This window comes from Typopeltis vanoorti, chromosome 12 (genome assembly GCF_054136105.1).
Source record: "Typopeltis vanoorti isolate ZY-2024b chromosome 12, IOZ_Tvanoo_1.0, whole genome shotgun sequence".
Lineage (NCBI taxonomy): Eukaryota > Metazoa > Arthropoda > Arachnida > Uropygi > Thelyphonidae > Typopeltis > Typopeltis vanoorti.
In genome coordinates this window covers 12,719,594-12,741,800 of record NC_143560.1, presented here as the reverse complement: position 1 = coordinate 12,741,800, position 22,207 = coordinate 12,719,594, and the positions used below count along the sequence as shown (strand labels likewise).

The 22,207-nt window shown below is 36.2% G+C and overlaps 1 protein-coding gene across 1 annotated transcript in view; it reads left to right on the top strand.

Annotated features, from left to right (window-relative positions):
- Nucleotides 1-22,207, top strand: part of ND-PDSW (NADH dehydrogenase (ubiquinone) PDSW subunit) — a 65,434-nt gene that overhangs the window by 17,408 nt on the left and 25,819 nt on the right. Inside the window, exon 2 of the mRNA XM_090401961.1 lies at nt 1,098-1,233. Coding sequence (XP_090258087.1) covers nt 1,098-1,233 — 136 coding nt within the window. The remainder of the gene's footprint in view (nt 1-1,097; nt 1,234-22,207) is intronic.

The window sequence follows — 22,207 nt, the reverse complement described above, 5'->3', positions numbered from 1 at the left end:
ACTTCTTTACATTCAGGATGCTCCTCATTATTGCTGTAATCCATAGTTATGTTCTCACAACTTAGCAGCATGACACCTAAACTCCAGATCCCTGTTTGCCATCACTCCCAGATCTCTCATCAGCTTCACCAAATTCAAAATTTTCCCACAATTGTATATATATGTTACATCCCATCCTTAACTATCAAATTTCAAACTTTTACAATTACCAACATTGAACTATCCAACTATCTACTCTATTCCCACTTATTTCATGTAATTTGAAGGTGCATTAAAAGATATTCTAATTTATTATTTTTAAGTTTATGTACTTGATTTAGATGAGAGCTTAAACAGAGTTTACATTTTGTATGGATTTATAAATTTAAACAGTAGTTGTCATAGTGTAATGATGGCAAAGAAATTTTAGATGAATTTACCATAACTGATTTTATATATTGCAGTCTGACATTGTACATAATTATTGGCGAAGGTGAAGAGTTTGTGGATAGAGAGCAGTGATGGAAACTGAGTGTACCATGGATTCTGAAAGTTTGAGGAAAATGTGCCAAAAGGATGTACCATGTCAGAAGCAGAAACAGTGACAGAGGTTATGCAAGCACAAGTGTGTCAGAGAGCAGGAAGGAATATACACGCAAAGGTGAATGATAGAAAAGTATAGAAAATAAAGTGATATCAATGTTACCTTGGTGGTAGAAGAGATTGGTGAGATGGAAGTGCAATTATGTCGAATCTTACATAATTGTATCTGAAAAAGATGGAAAACATCAAGCCATTGGTGTATCGCATAATGAAGAAAAGAAACAGGATGAAGCCAAAGGAATAGAAAGGAATTGTGTAAACATATTTAAATTGTATGAAAGGAGAGAGAACAGCAGAGAGCCGAAACAGCTGGAAGTAAACAGTTAAATTAAACATGATCATGTATACTGCTTATATAGATATCTTTTGTGTTTATGGCTCTTTCATTTTATTTAATGACTTTAAATATTTATTAAAATTATAATTTAAATATTTATTAAAATAATATTTAAATATTATTTTAATATAATGTTAATATTTAAATAATGACTTTAAATATTAAATATTATTAACAGAAGCAGTTGTAGTTTCCAATCGCCCAAAATATTATTGGTACCATCGCCAATTTCGACGTGTTCCTACAATTGATGAATGTGAAGTAGGGGATAACTTGTGTTTCTTTGAGGCACAAGAACAGTTCAAACGAGACAAGTTTGTGTTTTTATTATAAAATTACATATTTAAGTTTATTATGTTTTTATAGTATACCAATTATGTTTTCAGTGAAATTTTCAATGATTCATTATATCTTATATTAAGCGCTCAAAATATCTATTTAAGAAGTTTCACTTAGGAGTTTTTAATGAAAGTTAAACTCCAGTTTTTCACTGTAAACTAAAGCTAAATTACCATTGAATAGAAAATCTTTTATATAATTTTGTTCATGCCTAATGTTTATGACCTTTTTATTATTATTATGTGGGCTCCTCTGAATACAGTGCCTAAATATCTCTCTCCTTGAACACATTTACCAAACACTCATGACCCAGTGGAAGCCATTCTAGACACACAACATGTGCCACAAGAATCTGGACTCGACATGCTTTCTGATCACACCCTTTTTGGGGATGATCTCTAGATCTTCATTCATCTGTCACAAGCTGCAAAATATCACATATATCTCTACTGTATTCCTTTCCCAATTTGTATGTTGGCAAAGGAATGATTAAAGCAGAATAAAATTTAGTTAAAGAATCCTGAAAACTTGTACTATATTAATATAGTGTAACATCTGTTTATTGTAAACAGCCGAGATTAACATATCCAATTTTGATATCAGGTTTAATGCCATCTCTCTCTCTCTCTCTCTCTCTCTCTGTCTGCACAGCACATCAGTACTCTGTGTGAAGTACAGGTGAGGGATAGGAAAGAAGTAGTTCATTGATGTTTTTCTGGAGGTTTGTTTGGGAAGACACTTCATCTGGAAATTTGTCACCCAGAACAGATGTAAATGGAATAAAAGAGGAAGAGGAGAAGCAAGTTTGGTGTGTTTGCTGAATAGGGTAGCTACCCACTGTTGTTTACAAAGGTTCCACAGGAAGTGGAGGAACAATGGCTGCATGTGCAATGGAGCAGTGACAATGGGAAGTACCTGTAGAAGAGAAAACTGAAACATGCATCTGAAAGAGAGAGAAAGAAATTGTTTCTTACTTACAAACTCATTTTGACCTCTGTGAGCCAAATTACTTTTCACTAGACTACAGTTTTCAGGGAGATTTTAGGTACCTATGTCTCTCGCTCTCCTTGAACACATTTACCAAAAGCACTCATGATCCAGTGGAAGCCATTCTACACACACACAACATGTACCACAAGAATCTGGACACCACATGCTTTCGATCACACCAAGAAGAAACATGCTTGAAAATATACAGTACTTTAGCAGTGCCCACATTATTATATGGCACTGAAATTTGGGTAATAAACATCATCAAATTCTTGCCATGTACCCTCAAGGGGTGTACAGGATATGATAGTACTACATGAAAAAAATTACATCATTCCTAACTTCCTATCTATAATTTTCCTCCAAATCAGTCTGTTACTTGTCAAGACTCCAACATTATCAGATCTTATATTTCTATGGTCTAAGGCACTTTGTACCGTATCAATCCACCTATATCTTGGTCTTCCTCTGGGTCATTTTGCTGCCAACCTGGCAGAGAACACTTGTTTTGCTAATCTTTCTTCACCCATTCTGTTTAAGTGACCATACCACCTGAGATTAGCTCTGCTAACACATTCTTGGATGCTGACAATGTCGTTCTTTCCTAATATCCTCGTTTTTAATATGATATTGCCATTGATGCCATCTGTTCATGCCTATAATCTTTCTCAGGACTCTCATATCTGCGGTCTCTAGTCTTTGGTCAAGTGTTTTGCTTCTAACCCAGCTCTCAGATCCATAAGTTAAAACTGATTTGAACACTGTCTTGTATACAGCTAATTTAGTGTTCCGACTAATTTCTCTCTTATTCCATATGAATTTATTCAGTTGACTTCCTACCATTCCAGCTTTGCTGATTCTGTTGTCTATTTCTATATTTAATTTACCATCTTCAGTAAAAATCGTGCCTAAGTAGCTGAAATGTTTCACATGTTCCACAGGTTCTCCATTCACAACACAGTTGACATGTTTAATGATTCTACCTATTTTCATTGTCTTTGTCTTTTTATTGCTGACCTTCATACCATATCTGTTACAACAGCTATTCAATTTAGTCAGAGAATCTTGCAGACTTGTAGCGGATTTATTTAGAAGTATAACATCATCCGCATAAATCAAAGAGCTGACATTAACATCTCCAATTTTGATATCATGTTTAATACCACTTTCCTTCATAATGTGATCCATATAGATAATGAATAACAGAGGGGATAATGTACATCCCTGTCTCACACCAGATTTAACATTAAACCATCTTCCTGTACTTCCTTCAATTCTAACTGCTGACTTACAACTCAAATAAACACTAAGTATTGCTTGATATAATGCCCCATTGACACCATATAACTGCAGCATATTGAATAGCTTCTCTCTTGGCACCTTGTCATATGCCTTTTCCAAATCAACAAAACTTAAATACAGATCTCTGTTATATTCTCATGCTTTCTCGACTATTTGTCATAAAGTGAAGATCTGATCCTGACAGCCTCTATTTGGCCTGAATCCAGCTTGTTCTTCACCAAGCTTTTCTTCCACAATTCTTCTCAACCGTTTCTCAAGTATACTTGCATAGATCTTGCCAGAAAGAAACACTCAGTAGGGAAATACCTCTGTAATTCTCACATTCAATTTTATTTCCCTTTTTATATATGGGTACTATGAGAGCTCTACTCCAATCATTGGGAATTTGTCCCTCTGTCCAGGCTTTCTGAACTATGCAGTGCAGCCACTGAGACTCTTATACCACCATACTTCATCATTTCTGGTCGAATATCATCTACTCCTGCTGCCTTTCCTCATTTCAAGCCTTTGATGGGTTTTTCTACTTCAAGTATGGATATGTATTCCTGACCGCATGCCTGGTCAGTGTTTTTTACCACTGTGCTATCATCACTGTTTGTTTCATTTAGCAGTTTTTCAAAGTAATTACTCCATACTTCAAGGATATCCTTTTCTCCCGTTTTCATGTCACCTTTATCATCTCTAACTCCTTTTACAGTACTCTTTCCTCCATTCCTAAGCTTCTTCAACAACCTCCATAATATTTTGCCACCTTCTTGATATTTATTTTCTATATTCTTGCCAAAGTCCTCCCATGACTTTGGCAAGAATATAGTTTTACACAGTGTTTAGCATTCTTGCATTTGTCTCTGTATTCTCTAAGAGCACAAGCTGACTTATTTGACAGGAACTTTTGATATGCTTTCTTCATTTCCTTCATTGCCTCTTTAACTTCCTGTGTCCACCATGGAGTTCTGATTTTTTTATCCTTGCAGACAACTTCACCACATGCCTCTCTGGCAGAATCAATCAATGTTTTCTTCAGAGTTTGCCACTGAATCTCCATGGTTTGATTCCTGTTCTCAAACTCCTTCATTTTTTCTTCAATAATCTTTGTGTATTTTAGTCTACAGTTCATATCTGAGAGCTGCTCAACTTTTATTCGCTTTAAAACTTTCTTACATGTTATTCTTTCCAATATGAAATTCAATTTTATCCTGCTCATGACTAAATAGTGATCACTTCCAATTTCAAATCCTCTGTACACTCTGGTGTCCTGCACCAGGGAGAAAACATCACTATCAACAATAACATAGTCAATGAGACTTTTCTTATTCCTAGCCTCTACTCTCCATGTGAATTTGTGCACATTTTTATGTTGGAATATGGTGTTAGTAATAACCAGTCCATGTCCTGAGCAGAAATCCAACAGATATTTGCCATTATTATTAGCTTTGCTCTTTTCTCCAAATTTTCCCAAAATATTTTTGTATGTCTCACAATCATTTCCTACTCTGCTATTTAGATCCCCAACAAGGACCAACTTTTCCTTTTTCATTGTGTCAGTTGCTTTTTCTAAAGCGTTAAAAAATTCCTCTACTTCTACCTTAGTAGAACCTTCTGTGGGACCATAGGCACAAATAAGTCTCATTGTCCAATTCCCCATTCTGATATTTGCCCACATCACTCTACTTGAGACTGACTGCCATTCAAGAAGATTAGCCTTTTGTGTTGAATACTATGGCTACTCCTTCTTTTCCTTGATTGTCATTGCCTGAATATAACATTTTGTATTTATTGCTCAGAAAGATCTTACCAGTTTTTGTCTTTTTTGTGTCAGTTACCCCTATTATGTCAATCTGGTACTATCTGAATCCTCAGCTAGCTCCGTTTCTTTGCCATTCAGGCTTCTTATGTTGATAGTACCGATCTTTAAGTCTGGTGATGTTGAGTTGGGGTTTGTTTTCAGATTCGTTCCAGTAGCTGACTTTTTGCTGTTCGCCCTGGTTCCCTGGCGAAAACAACGGGGGCCTTGTTTAACCGGGCAATGCCCCATCCGGCATGAAATTTTGTCATATCGTACCATCATTTTTTATTTTTGTTTAGCCAATAAGAATACAATTTGGTCGGCTAAATCCCAAATTGCCAGCCCATCCTCGTTCATTCAGTATTCAAGTAGATACTCAACAGGGTGTACCATGAGAAGGTGAGGATTGGACATTAGATCAGAAGCCCTGGTCGGTTCTCCACATTCCTTTAAAGGCTATGTGGAGGTCTCCTCTCAGTTATACAGCTTTGACCCTTAAGCACCCTGGGTAATAAACAAAGAATAAAAACAAGTGAAATGAGATTTATGAGAAGAACTGCAAAATGCACATTATTAGATCAAAAAAGGAACGAAGATATTTGAAAAGAACTAAAAACAAAATCAATAGAAGAAAAACTAAACAATTACCGTATTTGCCAGCGTAGAAAATGCACTTTTTTCTTTGGAAATAGGTCTTAAAAACAGGGTGCGTCTTATACGCCGATACTCAGTTTATTACTTTCATTTCTGGAAATTTTCTACAAAATTGCCGCCACTATTGATTTTTAAAAGGAAGATGCTACCTGAAGAAAAACTACTTAAAGGGGTGTTTGTACATGTTCACGCAAAAGGCAGAATGGATAGAGGAGGAATGAAGTTATGGATAGATAAAATTTGGTCTGGCGGACTGTTGAAGCCTGCCCTGCTAGTATGGGATCAGTTTTGTTCTCACAAAACGGAAGAATCTAAAAATAAACTCAAGGAATTGAAAACTCAGTTAACTGTAATTCCAGAAGGTTTAACTAGTCTTCAACCTTTAGCTGTCGGTATTAATAAACCATTTAAGGGATTTATGAAGGAGAAGTGGAACAGCGCGATACAGTCTTCAGATTTTGAGGTTATGCCACCAGGAAGAAGGATGAGGTCTAGCATTTCGCAAGTTTGTGAGTGGGTCAAAGCTTCATGGGATGCTGTGAAAATTGAGACAGTGGTTAAATCATTTAAGAAGTGTGGCATTAGTAATGCAATGGATGGTACAGAGGACAATTTGTTGTATGAGGACTTAGATTCTGATTTTGAAGAGGTTTCAAGTGTCTCTTCATTTTGCTCTGGAGATGAATTTTTGGGTTTTGAAGAAGATTAAAAGGTGGCTACTCTTTCATAGTTAGATTAGGTATTTGTTGAAAGTAGATCTACTTATTATTTTATATTTGAAATACTGTAAATTCATTATGATATTCAGTGAAGAAGTTTTTTTCCTAAAAAATGTGTACAAAAAAGAGGATGCATCTTATACGCTGGCAAATATGGTATAAACAAAAATGGATTGAACATGTAAACCAAATGGCCAACACCTGACATCCAAAACAAATACTAAAATATAAGCCAATTGGAAAGAGAAGGCAGGGTAGACCTCAAAAAAGGATATTGGATGGATAATGAGACCGGAACAGACCAATATGGTCTATACCTGTAATTAGTGTTATGATGATGATGATTTTAGGTGTACTACCTCAAATATGCAAGCAGAATTCTGAGGATAGGCAGGTGTTTTTATGTTGTGCCCATACAAGAAAGATTTGTTAATCAACCTATAGTACATTACTACCAGTGGTGAGCTATAAGGGGCTCGTGCGAGCCCTTTGTTAAATTTTTCTCAAATTTGCGAGCCCCTTGTTCTTCTTGTTTACTTTTTTTTTGAAACATATTAAGTGACAAACTCGTACAATAACCTAACAAAAATTAATCTATTTGGCAGTGCATGGATTATTTGGAATTATTGTTTCAACTCTTGTATTACAAATGCGTCCCCACGTTTGAAAATAAAATAAGCACATGCGCTATCTTTGTCCTTCTCCTTTCTAGTAGCCAATCATATGGTAAAACCAGTAGCCAATGAAATGTTTTATAAAAGATTTCATTCTTATTATATTTTGATAGTTAAAAATGTTTTTCTTATGTAAGATAAATTAACAGTTGATTGTGTGCAAATATTTCATTTTTAGATCATGAAATGTTTGTTTAAAAATGATAGCCTTTAGAGGTTGATTCTCCTCTCATACTTTTTGATTGGAATTTGTACACAAGCTGTATTAATAAAAGTTTTTGTGTGAAATACGGCTTTTTTTTTTCTTGACGATGCGAGCCCTTTGTTGAAATTTCGATAGCTCACCACTGATTACTACCATGTATGGGTAGTGGGTTGGGAAAAGAGAAATTTGTTTATATTTGATTTAAAAGCCTGTATATTGTATTTTTTGGGAAATGCATAAGAGGGAAAAGTGTTCGACAATAAAGCAGTAGCAAGGATGAACGAGAAGAAAAGAAACTTGTTCTGTGGATTTCAAGGTGTACTGTGAAGAGATGTTGGATGGCAGCCGCATGTGTTTCAGCAGACTTAGTATACTGAGTGGAAGAATTATTGATGCTATTTCATATGAACATTTGCTATTGAAATATTTATAGAATGCACATATTACAGAAACCAAATGCCTTTACAGAAGTGGAAAGAGTGGATTAGTAAGAGATGAGTTATTAATATAATTGTTCTCTGTATTGAGTCAAGCATTTTGAGAGAGCTATTAGGAACCCCACTCCAAATGGGAGAGCAGTATTCAATAGCTGGACAGATTTATGATTTGTATAAGGTTAACAGTTGTTCAGAGGTGAAGTAATGTCTTGAGTGAAAGAGAAATCCTAGTTTTAAAAGCTTAAAAGCTGAGGTGGCAGTGGTTATGATGTGTTTATGCCAGGAGAAGCTTGATGTCAGGATGATTTCAAGAAGAGAAACTTCATCTTGTTTGGAAATTTGAGTGTCATCAAAAGTAATACTGGGAGAAAATGGTTCTTTTTTTGTGAGAAATAAGGAAAACTGGGTTTTGCTAGCATCGAAATTGACAAGGTTATCTGAACCCCATTAGAGGATGGCGTGGAGTCAGAATTGAGGGCAGTGGTGGTTGAGGTGATTTGTGTAGAGTAAGATTTATCAAATGAAAGGGAGGAGTGTAGTGTGCTGCCATCTTCAAAACTATGTATTGTGTTGGAAGTCAACTGGAGTAGGTCATTGTTGATGTATAGAAGGAAGAGGGTTGGTGAGAGAACAGAACCTTGCGGAACCCTGGCATTGGTTGAATGATGAGAAGATAAGGAACCTTCACACATAGTGTGCATCCAGACAGAAAGCTGGCAATCCAACTGAAATCCTGAGACAGACCAAATGATGGGCTTTCTTTAGTAAGCCTTCATGACAGACCTGTCAAAAGCTTTGGAGATATCAAGTGCAACCACTTGAGATTCACCATTCTCCAGAGATAGGTGATATATGTCAGTAGATCTCCTATTGATTGGCAGCAACGGAATCCATACTGGTGGTTGTTTATTAGCTGACTGCTTCAAGGTAGTGTAGGAGTTGGGAATTGATGGTTCTCTCCATTATTTTAGACAGGACTATGGTGAGTGAGATAGGGTGGTAGTTTGATGGTAGGGATTTGTCACCCTTCTTGGGAATGGGTTAAACATGGAGTCAATTCCGGACTCCTATCCTATGTTGGACAATTGGAGGAATGCGATTGAGGCCAAGTTGATATCTGGATGGAATAAAAATAGTATCATGAGCAGAAGCATGATACTCATGCAAATCTCAGATATACTAAACTCCAAGATCATATGCAACCTTAAACAATGATTTCCATACTATCCATAAATGGGCCAAGGAAGTTTTGATGTGATATGTTGATGCCAGAAAAGGCTGGAGATAAATGTCAGTTTTCAGTGCCTCCAAAAGCAAGACAGTTTTGGAGGCACTGAAAATAACCAGGTTGTCCTTGGCCCATTTATGGATAGTATGGAAATCATTGTTTAAGGTTGCATATGATCTTGGAGTTTAGTATATCTGAGATTTGCATGAGAAGATAAGGTTTGTCAAATGAATAAATGAATGGAGTATACTCAGGAAATAAAATACTGAATAAAACAGAGCCCCGAGGGGGGGCCCCCCTTCATTGGGGGCAAAGCTCAAAGAGAAGGGTTCTGTACTATTCACAGTTTTGCTGATTACATCCCCATTCATTTTACAGACCATGTTCCCTGCTAGCTCACTGTATGTCATGGAGCAAAAGACCAGAGAAAAAAGCTGGCTACCCAATTACAGAGGATAGCAAGGAGACAAAAGGATGGTAATTTGCTTAGTAGTCCTTGATGCCAGATATGATCAAATGCTCCGGAAATGTCAAGAAGGAAGAGGTAGTTGCTGATTAATTGGTTGAGCTCTAAGTAGTAGAGAAGTTGACTGTTTGTGGTTTTCTCCATTATTTTGGAGGGGATTTAGGTGATGGCAATTCTGTTAGAAAGGTTTATACGCTGGCTGATCATAACTATTATTTTTCAGAAAATTACAATATATACTAAATATTAATTATAATAACTTTAATTAATACTTTTGAGATTTTGGCAAAGTCAAATTACCATCATCAGGGATCACAAAACAATGATATGTGCATGCAGGCACTAACACTGGATAAATAAGGCTGAAGAAAGGCAACCAGAGTTGGCCTAGAGTCCTAAATGCCCCCCCCCCTCTCCCAGTAGGCTAAAATTGGTGGGCTTGGTCATTCAGCTGAAGATCTGAGGATGAGTGCTTCCCAAATTAGGAGGAGTTTATACATCCAAAATTATTGCGGTTTGGAAAGTTTCTCAGGGCTGAGACAGATTCCAGGCATAGCCTGTCGTATTTGTATTTGCTGTGGTGAAGTAGAGTGGCCTTCTTCCAGAGTATTCTACAAATAGATAGAAGGGACCACCATGGGTCTTCTGCTTTCTCCACCCCTGGTCCACTACTTCATAGAGACCTTCAAAGAGAAAGCCTTAAACTCTGCCCCACATAAACCTACAGTTTGGCTATACTGTGTAGATTATGTTCTCTATTTGGCCACATGCCCTGGATACTCTCAACATTTTCTTAACATACCTAAACAAAGCATCCCAAGATCCAATTCATCTTAGAAATGGAAATTAATTGCAACCCTCCACTTTCAGAACAGAGACTACATAAAATCTATCACCATTCCATATATCCATGGCACATCTGAAAAATTAACAAAAATCCTAAAGAAATCAACCCTACAACCACTTAACACACTACATAAAAAAATTATGTATTTGGTTTAATCCTTTATCCAAGTGTAAGCAAACAAAGTTTGTGCCTGAAGTATTTTCAGGACTGGGGCAACTCGTGGCAAAGGTGGTATAACTTTTCATCTCTTACCTTAGTATCCTTAGTGTGAGAAAATATACCACCTTTGCCACGAGTTGCCCCAGTCCTGAAAATACTTCAGGCGCAAACTTTGTTTGCTTACACTTGAATAAAGGATTAAACCAAATATATAATTGGTAGCATAGCCAAGTGAAAAAACTTCCATCTACATAAAAAATTAGCATCCCTTATCCACTCTACCAAAGACCAGCCACATTCCCTAGACCTGCAAGGTGTTTATCAGATCCCTTGCAGTTTCAAGCTGCAATGGATCTGACAGGCAGGATAGCCAATATCATAATTTCTGAACACACTGGACTAATCCAGTTTCACCATTATGGCCATACGATGGGAGAAGACCATTCTACTCCACCAGAGCAAATACAAGAAGCTATTCTTGAAATCTACATCAGCCCTGAGAAACTTTCCAAACCTCATCAATTTGGGTGCATGGAACTGTCTCTAATTTTGGAACCACTCACCCTCAGATCTTTAGTCCAATGGCCAAGATCACCCATTTTAGTCCACTAGGGAGACATTTTAAGACTTCATTTTAGACAAATTATGGACTCTACAACCTTGTTATAAATAACTATTTTAATTTCCTGACATTTCGACCTTCACATGAAGGTCATCATCTCGAGTATACACATATATACAAAGACAAGCTGAATTACATTTCACACAGTATGCTAAAGAGAATGATTTGATCAACAGTTATTCTACTGGCATGACCTCTAGTGAAAATAAAGGGAAATAAAATTAATTACTGTATTTTTCGATAGATAACGTGCACCTAATGTATGATGCGCACCCCACCATTTTCATCACTCCTTTTGCTGTATAGATAACAAACATGCACTAACTAGTGGTAGAGTTAGTGTTAAATCTTGAATGAAAGATAATTTATAATGTATTACCTTTCATTCAGGTTTAACAAGTATCTAAATTCTCGATGTAATACTTGTATATTAATAAAAAGGAATTGAATGTAAATGAAATGATAATAAGATCCTTGATTTGAAATTTGCTGAATATTGTATTGTCAAATGTCTTATGAAAAAAAAAAGGGGGAGGGGCAATTTAGGAACGGGTGAAGTATGTGTTAATATGCGAGCATTAGGCTAAAATCCCAGACAAGATAAGAAGATTAAATCATGTCCTGAGGCCATCACGTATGCAAAGGTCTATGTGCCGTGGGGGGGGGGGTCTCCCATGGACGAGAACGAGGAATGTCGGAACGGAGTGCAGAGGAATTGAGGTGCCGTGTGAAGGTCATCGAGGGAGTATATAGTTTTTGGCGACACAAAAATGAGGGTTTTGTCTCAGATCTGCTCCAGTCGTTCCTGGAGAAAGGAAGTTCCAGTGAGGTCGGGGTGAGATGAACGAGAGTGGCTATGCGGCCAAGTAGAATGCCAACGTGCATATAGGTCTCGGCATAGCAGAAGGTCAGCGTAGGCCGAGAAGGAAATGCAGAACCTCATGGACCAACATTGGCAGCAGGGCTTCGTGAACATTGTAGGCAGAATTGTGATCGTATTCGCATATCTACTTTCCAGAAGCAAGAACCTAAGGAACGTATCATCCAGGTAACCTCGTTGAAAAGGGACCAGATGAAGAAAACGTGAGCCATATAATTCCAATTGATGATCGCAAGTATAAGCCAGTGAGATCCCGACACCTCGGTAAAGTAAGAACCTTTTTCAGAATTTTGTGTACAAAGAAAGTTAGATTCTGGTGGTAAAAGGGACTAATTAGAATTGTGATTTATGGAATGTTGTAGGACTTTAGGAGTTGAACCATGAATAGGGAATGATTGATCTGAGTCAGAAAACTTGGAAGTGCAGTGTGAAAAATATTTTAGTTTGTCATTGTCGGGTAGTTCTTGAACTATTAATTGTGTGAAAATAATCTGGGAGTGCTTTAAGACATCTCATTTTAATAGTATTAGATAGCATTTCATGTTGAAAGGGATCTAGAATGTCAATGTTACGTCGCGTTGTCTTATTTTACCATGAATGGTAAAATAAGACAACTCGATAGACAAATATCTTCATAGACACTATTAAGTTAGTGTCTATGAAGATATTTGTAACTTACTTTATTAGTAATGAATAAATTTTTTCTTGTCAACCAAATAACTTGCCTGATCACTAATCTCAATGCACCACTCATAAAGAGAACCTATGCGTAAAATTATTGGGGATAGTCACAACTGCAGTGCAAAATAAGAATATATTAGATTATTGTGTTTGGAAATAAAGAAGGAAAGGATACAGGATAGTGTGCCATACTAGGTGTTTGCTCTTAGATAAAGAAATTTCTCTTATCTATAGAATTTTGGTGGTGCAGCGTAAACAAATAAATTTTCCAAAATTTAAAACAGGGTTAACACTAGTGTTCTAACAAAGAAATTGGCTCTAGCCAGAGGCATTTCCTTTGTCTATCAAGTTTTGCGCACTTATAGCGGCCAAGGGTTAGAGGTAATAATAAAGGTAGAGTCTGTAAGAATTGTATAGGACAAAATTTTAGAGTTGAGGAAATAACAAGTAAAGAATAAAAATAATACACCATAGGCCAAGATTAAAGGAAAGGATATAAGATCATATAGGAGTAGACACAATCAACAAATAAATATATGCTCATTATACTTCATAAATATATATCATAAAGATCTATATATATATATATATATATATATAAATTTTACATTAGGAAGTACAGACAGAGAATGGAGGAATTCTTTAAAAACACGTGCATTGCTAGTAGCGTGGTCGACATGGAAGGCAGAAGTACTTCTCAAAGAAAATCCTACACAGCACAGTTCAACCTTGAAGTGGTAGAAGTAGCAAGGGTAAAAGGGAATCGTGAAGCTGGTAGATTGTTCAGTGTTGGAGAAAGTAGTGTTCGTGAATGGTGAAAGGCTGAAACAGTCCTGAAATGTTTACATATGAGGAAGCTTGCTATGAGGTTTAGAAGGTGCTTGTGGCCAACCCATAGAAAAAAAAATGTTTGATTGGGTTGTTAGTGAAAGAGCTAAAGCTATGAGAATATCTACTGTCCATGTGTTGCAGGAATTGAAAAGAATTGTGCAAAACGATAATATAAAGGATTTCAAGGCCTACCTATCTTTGGTTTTTGGATTTTTGAAGAGAAACAATTTAAGTGTGTGCTCCTCCACTAGTGTTGGACAAAATTTGCCATGCTACTGGGAAGCAAAAGTAGCTAAATTTCTTTTGTTTTTGAGAGAAAACTTGTGTAGGTTTGATGCTTGTCACTTTGGGAATATGGATGAGGTTCCCGTAAGTTTTGACAACATGCCTAGTTCTAGGACTGTGAATCTGAAGAGAGCAAAAGAGGTTTCAGTTGCTACAACAGGGCACGAAAGATCTAATTTTACTGTGGTTCTCTGTGTAACTGCAGATGATTTGTTTCAAACTGCTGCCGATGGTGATTTTCAAAAGAAAGACTGTTCCAAAAGGTTGCGATTCCAAAGATATTGTTACTGCTAATGATAAAGGTTGGATAAATTCCAAGGTTATGAAATTTTGGTTGGAAAATGTGTGGCGAAAGAGAAAAATGGCATTTTTCAACCCAAAGTCTTTGTTGATGTTGAATTCGTGTAGGGTACGCATGACAGCGGAAGTTAAAACAATTGTAAGTATTCCAAATTGGCCATCATTCCAGGTGGTTTAACAAAAAAACTCCAACTCCTCGATCTTGTAGTAAATAAACCATTCAAAGACAATTTGCAGGCTAAGTGGGAAGACTAGATGATGAATGGCATCCATGAATATAACAGAACAGGGCAAATGAAAAGAACGTGATATAAAGATATAGTTACTTGGATTATAGAAAGTTAGGCTGCTATAAGTGAAAACTGTGTTAGAAATGGTTTCATTAAAGCACAAGGGAATGCAGTGGTGTCCAGTGACAATTATTATGAAGCTGAAGAAATACCAAACGAAATTTTTAACACAGTTGATTCTTTCAATATTGAGTCTGATGAAGAATTTTTTGGATTTGAATAGTGTAATGTTCAATAAATATTAAGTGTAATACTCTACCTTAGTTTTGTTATTACATTTGATTTACCTCTCATACCTTTCAAATGTATACTGCACATGTTCATTTTTAACAAATTTAGACTTTTTTGTATAGATAATGCGCGCGTTATCTATCGAAAAATACAGTAATTTAAAAAAAAACTACATCAAAGCTATATTCTATTTAAGCTTTGATGTATTTTTTTTTTTTTTAGAAAGAATGAAAAGGGCCAGTACCATCACTGGGAGGTCCCCTCCACTGCGAAGAGGTGCCCCACATGGAGGAGAAAGAATACTGTAAAAAGAATCAAAGATGATAAAAGTGATATGAAAACTGATGATGAGGATATCCTACATGTCTGGAGAAATTATTTTGAAAGGACAATAAATGAAACAAGCAGTGAGAGAACAGCAACAGAAAATTTTTGAGAGGAATGCAAACAGCAGTGTGTGTGTGTGTGTGTGTGTGTGTGTGTGTGTGTGTGTGTGTGTGTGTGTGTGTGTGTGTGTGTGTGTGTGTGTGTGTGTGTGTACATCAGTACTTGAAGTAAAAAAAAGCTATCAAAACTTGAAATGTGAAAAAGCAGCTGAAGCAGCATGATATTTGATCAGAAATGCTCAAATATTGATGGTATAAAAATTTTAGAGTGACTCGACTGCATAATTCAAAAGGCTTGGTCAAATTCCAGATGATTGGAATAGAGCTGACATAGTTTCCATCTATAATAATAATTATTATTTATATGGGTACTCCATGAAGTCAAAAGACATTGTTTGAGACCTCCTACTATCTTAATACCTTTCATACATCTTCTTAAACCTATTCACTGTTGGGGTGCTCCCAACCACCCCTGGCAATCCATCCCACTCATTCACCATTCTCCAAGTAAAGAACCTAGTCTGCACACCTTAATAACCACTCTTAGACAACTTCCAAGTGTTAACCTTTGCTTTTCCTCTACTCCCCATGTGCTGAAAAATTTGTTTTGTGTCAATCTTATAGAATCCCTTTAGTAACTTATAAGTTTCTATGATATTCCCTCTCCTCTGCCTGTGAGCTAACTTCTGCAACACACACACACCCTCAATCTAACCTCAAAGGGAACATTCCACAGGCCTGTCACCAACTTTGTCACTTCTGATTTATCTCCACTACCTCTCGATCCCCAAGAAATCCATGCACAGTGGGTCAACATGTAGCCAAATCACAGCCATCAAATAAATAAAAAAAAAGAGAATAAAGGTGAATCTGAAAGTAACAAAGGACTTTCTCTATTAAGTGTTCCAGGTAAGATTTATGCTAGCATACTTGAGAAGAGTCTCAGAACAATTGTGGAAAAGAAACTTGGAAAAGAACAAACTGGGTTCATGCTAAATGGAGGTTGTCGAGATCAGATTTTCACTTTACGACAAATAGGTGAGAAATCATGGGAACATAAGAGAGATCTGAAATTAAGTTTTGTAGACCTGGAAAAGGCACACAATAAGGTGCCAGAGATTACTTTGATGGACCTGTAATTTCAGGATTTCTCAATGACTGCGGGTCATAAAAAGTCTAGCTATTCTTGTCTTGAGCCTTTCTTTTCCATTTTCTTCCAACTTTCTTGATCATTGGGGTCTTCCCACTTTAAGGCCAGTCTTTCAGGTTTCCTTTTGGTTTCTCTCAGAATACCAGTTTGTTACTCTGACTGTTAATCTGTTGTCTCTCATTCTGGTGAGATGTCCTGCCCTTCTACTTTTGCTGTTGTAGATTGCTTTTATTACATCTTTGAGTCTAGACTACTTCCTGATTTCTGTGTGTCTTACATGGTCTATTTTATTTATATTGCACATTCTTCTTTTAAAGTTGTGTTCCATGTTTCACTACCGCAAGTTAATGCCAGTAGGATGTGACTATTAAAAAGATGGGGTCTTATTTCTATGTCTATGTTTTGGTTGGTAATTGTTGATTTTATTTTGTTGAAGGCCATCCAAGCAGCTCTTTTTCTCCTTGCTATTTCATTTGATATGTCATTATTCATTTTTATAGACTGTCCGAGGAAGATGTAATCTTCAACTTTTTTGATGGTATGGGATTCTAGAATGATTTATAATCTTTACAGTATTTGTTTTTCATCCATCTTGTCCAGATGTATTTTCAGTCCAGTTTTTTGACAGTTTTAACTTATGTCATTCAGCATTGATTCTAAGAGTTCAGGGGAGTGAGATATTAATACCACATCGTCGGTGAATGATAGAATATTTAACATTTCACCATCAATGTTTTTATTCCACCTTTCATGTCAGTTTTTAGAATGATGCTATCCAGAGTAGACGGAAGAGATTAGGTGATACGACATCGCCCTGACGTACTCCTCCATTTAAGTTAATTTTAATCAGTTGATTAAAAGGGTGATATTTGTTGTGCCTTCTTTGTAAATATCTTTTATGAGCTGGATATATGCTATTTCTACTCCTTCTCTCCTTCTCCTTCCTCTATTAAAGTTTGAAATACTGCGTTATTTTCAACAGTGTCAAATGCCATTTTAAAATCCATAAAAAAGTAAACAAAGTGGCATCTGGTATTCTCTGTAAGTTGACTTAATGTGGTCTGTTGTCGAAAAGCCTTTTTTGAAACACACCTGTTCTTTGCAGCTATTTTCGTTGATGGAGGTTTGTATTCTGATTAGGATGACTCCGGCAAATATTTTATTTATATGTGATAATAGACAGATTGGTCTGTAATTACTAGTGCCTTCTTTATCACCTTTTTTATGCAGAATTATGGTCTTTGATGTTTTCCATTCAGTATGTGCTTTCCTTAATTGTATATATCAAGTAAATCTTTCAACTTTAAAGAGTACTTGTCCACCCAAATCTGAAAACAAACCCCAACTCAACATCACCAGAGTTAAAGATTGGTACTATCAATGTAAGAAGCCTGAATGGCAAAGAAATGGAGCTAGCTGAGGAATTAGATAAGTATCAGATCGACATAATAGGGGTGACTGAAACAAAAAAGACCAAAACTGGTGAGATCTTTCTGAGCAATAAATACAAAATGTTATATTCAGGCAATGACAATCAGGGAAAAGAAGGAGTAGCCATAGTATTCAACACAAAATACGAGGCTAATCTTCTTGAATGGCAGTCAGTCTCAAGTAGAGTAATGTGGGCAAATATGAGAATGGGGAACTGGACAATGAGACTTATTTGTGCCTATGGTCCCACAGAAGGTTCTACTAAGGTAGAAATAGAGGAATTTTTTAACGCTTTAGAAAAAGCAACTGACACAATGAAAAAGGAAAAGTTGGTCCTTGTTGGGGATCTAAATAGCAGAGAAGGAAATGATTGTGAGACATACAAAAATATTTTGGGAAAATTTGGAGAAAAGAGCAAAGCTAATAATAATGGCAAATATCTGTTGGATTTCTGCTCAGGACATGGACTGGTTATTACTAACACCATGTTCCAACATAAAAATGTGCACAAATTCACATGGAAAGAGGCTAGGAATAAGAAAAGTCTCATTGACTATGTTATTGTTGATAGTGATGTTTTCTCCCTGGTGCAGGACACCAGAGTATACAGAGGATTTGAAATTGGAAGTGATCACTATTTAGTCTTGAGCAGGATAAAATTGAATTTCATATTGAAAAGAATAACATGTAAGAAAGTTTTAAAGCGAATAAAAGTTGAGCAGCTCTCTGATGTGAACTATAGGCTAAAATACAGAAAGATTATTGAAAAGAAAATGAAGGAGTTTGAGAACAGGAATCAAACCATGGAGATTCAGTGGCAAACTCTGAAGAAAACATTGATCGATTCTGCCAGAGAGGCATGTGGTGAGGTTGTGTGCAAGGATAAAAAAATCAGAACTCCCTGGTGGACACAGGAAGTTAAAGAGGCTGTGATGGAAAAGAAGAAAGCATATCAAAAGTTCCTGGCAAATAAGTCAGCTTTTACTCTTACAGAATACAGAGACAAATGTAAGAAAGCTAAACAGTGTGTAAAACTAGCTAAACAAAAGTCATGGGAGGACTTTGGCAAGAATATAGAAAATAAATATCAAGAAGGTGGCAAAATATTCTGGAAGTTGTTGAAGAAGCTTAGGAATGGAGGAAAGAGTGCTGTAAAAGGAGTTAGAGATGATAAAGGTGACATGAAAACGGTAGAAAAAGGTATCCTTGAAGTATGGAGTAATTACTTTGAAAAACTGCTAAATGAAACAAGCAGTGATGACAGCACAGTGGTAAAAAACACTAACCAGGCATGCAGTCAGGAATACATATCCATACTTGAAGTAGAAAAAGCCATCAAAGGCTTGAAATGTGGAAAGGCAGCAGGAGTAGATGATATTCGACCAGAAATGCTGAAGTATGGTGGTATAAGAGTCTTACAGTGGCTGCACTGCATAGTTCAGAAAGCCTGGACAGAGGGACGAATTCCCGATGATTGGAGTAGAGCTCTCATAGTACCCATATATAAAAAGGGAAATAAAACTGAATGTGAGAATTACAGAGGTATTTCCCTACTAAGTGTTCCTGGCAAGATCTATGCAAGTATACTTGAGAAACGGTTGAGAAGAATTGTGGAAGAAAAGCTTGGTGAAGAACAAGCTGGATTCAGGCCAAATAGAGGCTGTCAGGATCAGATCTTCACTTTACGACAAATAGTCGAGAAAGCATGGGAATATAACAAAGATCTGTATTTAAGTTTTGTCGATTTGGAAAAGGCATATGACAAGGTGCCAAGAGAGAAGCTATTCAATACGCTGCAGTTATATGGTGTCAATGGGGCATTATATCAAGCAATACTTAGTCTTTATTTGAGTTGTGAGTCAGCAGTTAGAATTGAAGGAAGTACAGGAAGATGGTTTAATGTTAAATCTGGTGTGAGACAAGGATGTACATTATCCCCTCTGTTATTCATTATCTATATGGATCACATTATGAAGGAAAGTGGTATTAAACCTGATATCAAAATTGGAGATGTTAATGTCAGCTCTTTGCTTTATGCGGATGATGTTATACTTCTAAATAAATCCGCTACAAGTCTGCAAGATTCTCTGACTAAATTCAATTGCTGTTGTAATAGATATGGTATGAAGGTCAGCAATAAAAAGACAAAGACAATGAAAATAGGCAGAATCATTGAAAATGTCAACTGTGTTGTGAATGGAGAACCTGTGGAACAAGTAACACATTTCAGCTACTTAGGCACGATTTTTACTGAAGATGGTAAATTAAATATAGAAATAGACAACAGAATCAGCAAAGCTGGTATGGTGGGAAGTCAATTGAATAAATTCATATGGAATAAGAGAGAAATTAGTCGGAACACTAAATTAGCTGTATACAAGACAGTGTTCAAACCAGTTTTAACTTATGGATCTGAGAGCTGGGTCAGAAGTAAAACACTTGACCAAAGACTAGAGACTGCAGATATGAGAGTCCTGAGAAAGATTAGACGCGTGAACAGATGGCATCAATGGCAATATTATATTAAAAATGAGGATATTAGGAAAGAACTTGACGTTGTCAGCATCCAGGAATGCATTAGCAGAGCTAATCTCAGGTGGTATGGTCACTTAAATAGAATGGGAGAAGAAAGATTAGCAAAACAAGTGTTCTCTGCCAGGTTGGCAGGAAAACGACCGAGAGGAAGACCAAGATATAGGTGGATTGATACGGTACAAAGTGCCTTAGACGATAGAAATATAAGATCTGATAATGTTGGAGTCTTGACAAGTAACAGACTGATTTGGAGGAAAATTGTAGATAGGAAGTTAGTAATGATGTAATTTTTTCATTTAGTACTGTCATATCCTGTACACCCCTTGAGGGTACATGGCAGGAATTTGATGATGATGATGATTGTCCACCCATTTTTAATTCATCAGATTTTATACTATCAATTCCTGGTGATTGGTCTGTTTTCATATGGTGGATAGCCATTTTTACTTCTTCAGGTAGGTCAGATGGTATTTCCAAATTTTCATCTGGTACTGGAGCTGTAACTACTTGTTTAGATGAGTCAAGGTTCTCATAAAATGATTTTATTATTTTTTCCATTTCATCTCTGTTTGTGTGCCTGTTTCCTTGATTGCATAGCACTTAAGGTGTTAATTTGGCAACATAGTATATACTCCTGATGTACATGACTCAGAAACAGAAAGTTGCTGTGCCTATAGTATATCATTGCACAGTGTGCATAAAAAAGTAAAAAGTAAGAAGAAATTAGTTTACATGTTTGTTGGATAACTAATCCTTTCTTTTAGTGTTGCACGATGATCAGCATTCATTTTTGAAATTATGGACTTTACAACTGTGTTATAAATAACTGTTTTAATTTCCTGATGTTTTGACTTCATATTAAGGTCATCATCTGGAGTATATACAAGGACAAGCTGAGTCACATTTCACACAGTAAGCTAGAAAAACAATGATTTGATCACTGGTTATTCTACTGGCATAACCTCTGGTGAAAAAAAAATACAGATAAAATTACAAATTAATTAATTATTTAGAAATTACATCAAAACTGAATTCTATTTCAGATAACATGAGAGAAACATTCTTTCTTATAATTAGTTTTCTTACAGTAACAATGATGTCCTGTTTTTAACAATTAGGAATTTTTATATTTGTTAATTTAACAATTAACAAATATAACAATTGTTATATTAGATTTAGGATTCTGGATTATCTACAGTCCTTTTTACAGTTAACTCTTAGGGAGAAAGGTTCCGTGGGTAGAATATGTGCCTTCCATATGCTTGGGATTTTTAGACCATCATTATTGTTCAGATTAGGGTGGTTGATAAGAATCTTACAGGCTTCCTTAAATTTGCATTCATACCATGTTTTGGTGTGATATAAACAATTGGTGATTCTATGTAAAGTGTTCAGGACATGATCAGAAAGACCAGCTTCACCATAGTTATTATATTTAATGTGTCATTTATATTCCTTTTGTCTTGTAGGAATTCTGCGTCCTGTTTCCTCTATATATAGTAGATTACAGGTGCAATAAATACGGTATACTCCAGGGTGGGCCAGCGGAGAGGAGTGGATCTTTGGATGAGTTGAGTAAGCCTTTTAAACCTCCTGCAAAATTAAAAAGCTTACTCAACTCATCCAAAAACCTCCCCCCTCCTCTGGCCCACCCTGGAGTAGACTGTATTTATTGCACCTATAATCTACCATATATATGGGAAACAGGATGCACAATTCCTACAATACAAAAGGAACATAAATGACACATTAAATATAATAACTATGGTGAAGCTGCCTTTCTGATCATGCCCTGAACACTTTACATAGAATTGACTGGAAAAGCACCAGTTGTTTACATCACACCAAAACATGGTATGA